This window comes from Enoplosus armatus, chromosome 13, assembly GCF_043641665.1.
Source record: "Enoplosus armatus isolate fEnoArm2 chromosome 13, fEnoArm2.hap1, whole genome shotgun sequence".
In the NCBI taxonomy this organism is placed as follows: Eukaryota; Metazoa; Chordata; class Actinopteri; order Centrarchiformes; family Enoplosidae; genus Enoplosus; species Enoplosus armatus.
Window position 1 is genome coordinate 11,257,213 of NC_092192.1, and position 3,281 is coordinate 11,260,493.

Sequence of the window (3,281 nt, forward strand, 5' to 3'; positions counted from 1 at the left end):
AGCACAGCTTCAACCCACCATATTGCTTAATTAGACTATAATTCACTTCACTCTCATTACTTTCAGGCTTAAATCTCCTTCTTTAATAATGAACAGAGACAAAATGACAGACCAGTCCCATGTCAGTCCAGCAGCACATGATCATGCAAATCTCAGTGTTGGAAGCGGCTTATGTATTCAAGCTTATTGATTTGTTTGCCAACTCTATGCTGAAGACGTGGAGAGCGTGACCAACTCTTCGAAAGCGGGTTTTCTTTCTTTGGAAAAGGGATCAATAGGAAAGGACTGACCAAGGCCCCATTAAACAGGCTCCACTGCCTGCACATAATTACAGCAACAAATAAGATGCTGTAAATTAAGGCTGTAATAATGGAAACATGATGTGGGAAGGAAACGACCAACTCTCTTGGAGTTTAAATTATGCTACAACCATCTGGTCATGACAAATGAGCTCATTTGTGGTTCAAACTGGGAGAAATTTACTCTAATTAACTTTCATTTATATATATATATACACACACACACACACATATACATATACAAATATACACAGTAGTAGGATTATTTGGGAATACTTGTCGAGTCTACGCCCCCCCCCCCCTCCCCCGCCCTCTCTCTCTCTCTCTCTCTCTCTCTCTCTCTCTCAGTGACAGGCGTCAAAAATACCACCCAGGGAGCGCAGATGAGCAGCTTTCCACGCAGCCACACTCGGCTGTTGTCCACCGTCCGATGCGTAAATATCCCACAGAAAACTCCTCTTTTCTCCGGGGGGAGACGCGGAGCACCGAGATGACCGTGGAAAGAGTGTTTTTTCTATTCTGACGGTTCAAAGTAACCGATGCCGGACTGATTCGACTTTACGTGCCTGAGAGGATTGTAGTCGGTCACCTTCTTTGCATTTGACACATCGGCAAATACCTGCTTTGAGACTCAAATGAGGGAGAAGATGTGGATATTTTACAGTGCCGACAATCCAAAGTGTCCTTTCTCTATTTGGAATCAGTGGTGTTTGTGTTACGCAGCGGTGGTGTGTTTGTTGTTCTCGCCTGTCAAGACGGATGATGTTTGTCCGTCGTCCTGCATCTGTGCCAGAGACTCGGGGACGGTGACCTGCCGTGATGGGGAGGACACTGAGGTACCGGGAGACATACCGGAGTGGACGTCCACCTTGATACTCAAGGGGAGAAACATCTCAACTTTACAGCGTGGTGCCTTCATGATCAACGGCACGGAGTTGGAAATGACGATACTGTCGCTGTCCTACAACGGGATACAGGCTATTGAACCTTACGCCTTCCTGGGACTCCCCCGACTGCATTTGCTGGATCTGAGCCACAATCAATTGGAGTCTATCTCAGCCAGGGCTTTCCACGGGTTACTCGAGCTGCGCTCTCTGTACCTGAATTATTCTGTTTTGCCTCCGGCCACGGCGCAGCTCTCCAATGCGCTCAGCACACCAAGTTTGCGCAACCTCCACAGACTGGAGTTGGCGGGAAACCGGCTGAAGTTTATACCCCTGGTGAGATTAGACATCTATAATCTCCACGCGTTAGTGCTGATAAATAACTCAATAGAGAGCATCGGGGGGGAAAACGTAACCAAGTTGTACCAGCAAAGGCGCATACGCGTCTACTTGTCTTTAAACCCGTTTCGGTGCAACTGTGAACTGGAGGCGTTTTACTACTGGTTGAAGAACTCATCGCAGTGCCCGGATGAAGGGCGTCTCCTGTGCAGCGAACCGGAGGCCAAGAGGGGGATCCCCGTAGAGAAGCTTCGGGGAGAGGACGTGGATTGTATGAACGAGAACCTGGAGGCGGTCTCATACGTGTTCCTCGGTATAGTGCTGGCTCTGATCGGGGTCGTGTTTCTAATGGTGCTGTATCTCAACCGGGGAGGCATCAAACGGTGGCTCAACAACATCAGAGAGGCGTGCCGAGACCAGATGGAGGTCTATCATTACCGCTACGAGCAGGACTCAGACCCGAGGCTGGCCAACGTGGCTGTTTAACCTACTGACACATCAGGCCAGCGCTGTGTAGTGAGGGGGGGCGGGGGGGTTCATTTTCAGCAGCTGGCCAATGAACTGCAAGTATCCCTTTCACTCTGCACAGAGCCAAAGACACTCAAATGACTGTAAGAGACTATTATTGTACATATTGGATATAAGTATCTCCTCCTCTGAGGAATGCTTTTCATGCATACTAACTTAGTATTAGGACTGCAGTTTTTCTCAATGGCTTTGGCTCATTTCTTTAGACAGTGTTTACTGACACCATTCTCAGATATCGCAGCACACATAGTGATATTGCCCCCGTGTTGGCCTGGCACGTGGTTCAGTTGCCTCCAACATTTCGGCCACGTCTCCTGCCTTTGGCCAGATTGAAACAAGCCTCATCCACAAAGATTTCACTTCCTTCCAGCTCCATTGTTCTCTTTGCCTGAGTTCAGACCTTTGAATCTGCCCGCACCTCTGAGTTGACAGATTCTGGTCTGGCATCATGACATGAAACAGCGGTTTCTCGGTTGAAAAAGCGACTAACGATTAGCCAATCAGCGCCATGGGCGGAACTAACTATATGTACTGTACTGTTTGCCTCATGTATTTCTTACAGCACAAGTTTCAGGCATGCATTGACTTTTATTGACTTTACATAATTCTACTGTATTTTTTTACTTTACTGTATTACTAAAACTGGACTACTGCAACATGAATAACTCCAGTATTGACAGAGTACAAACTGGTTTTCCCTTTGTAATGTTTGGATAATTGTAGCACTGTTTACATTAGGCTGCTGTGAGGCCATGGTTAATTACATGGTCCACAATTGTGGCCTGTATTTCATCTGGGACAGCTCTTTGTCTTTGTACTTTTCTGCCTCTTCCTCTATTCTACACCACCACGGATTCCTTACTCCTCTTCCTCGAGCAGGCAGTTGCCCCTGTTCATTATGTACCTGGACAGGTTCTTCCATGTTCAGAAACTGTAGTGATTCTGTTGTGATCAAGCTCTGCTGGCAAAATCATGAATAGCACTTGTCAGCTAACTTGACATGATGTGTGATTGGTTGATTTAAGATGTGAGAAACTCCCCATTCGTTAGTGAAGTTCAAGTTTCACCTGAAATTCAAAAAATGCATATTACCATAATGATATTCATGGTATATGCCTGACAGATTTTGACAACTGAATGGACTATTGAGCACGTGATGATTTACACAATAACAGATGTTTTAGAGAGTACAACTATTCAACTGAGAAGCAACATAATCAGTTTTGATCAG

At 46.2% G+C, this 3,281-nt stretch overlaps 1 protein-coding gene across 1 annotated transcript; it reads left to right on the forward strand.

Annotated features, from left to right (window-relative positions):
* Positions 1-934: 934 nt before the first annotated feature.
* tpbgl (trophoblast glycoprotein like) lies at positions 935-2,008 on the forward strand. The gene has a single exon (XM_070918078.1). It carries the CDS (start codon positions 935-937, stop codon positions 2,006-2,008), a length of 1,074 nt encoding a protein of 357 aa, XP_070774179.1.
* The last annotated feature ends 1,273 nt before the right edge of the window (positions 2,009-3,281 follow it).

Bases quoted from the DNA above. Each gene is read 5' to 3' on its own strand.
- tpbgl (XM_070918078.1), top strand. From the start codon at position 935: ATGAGGGAGAAGATGTGGATATTTTACAGTGCCGACAATCCAAAGTGT.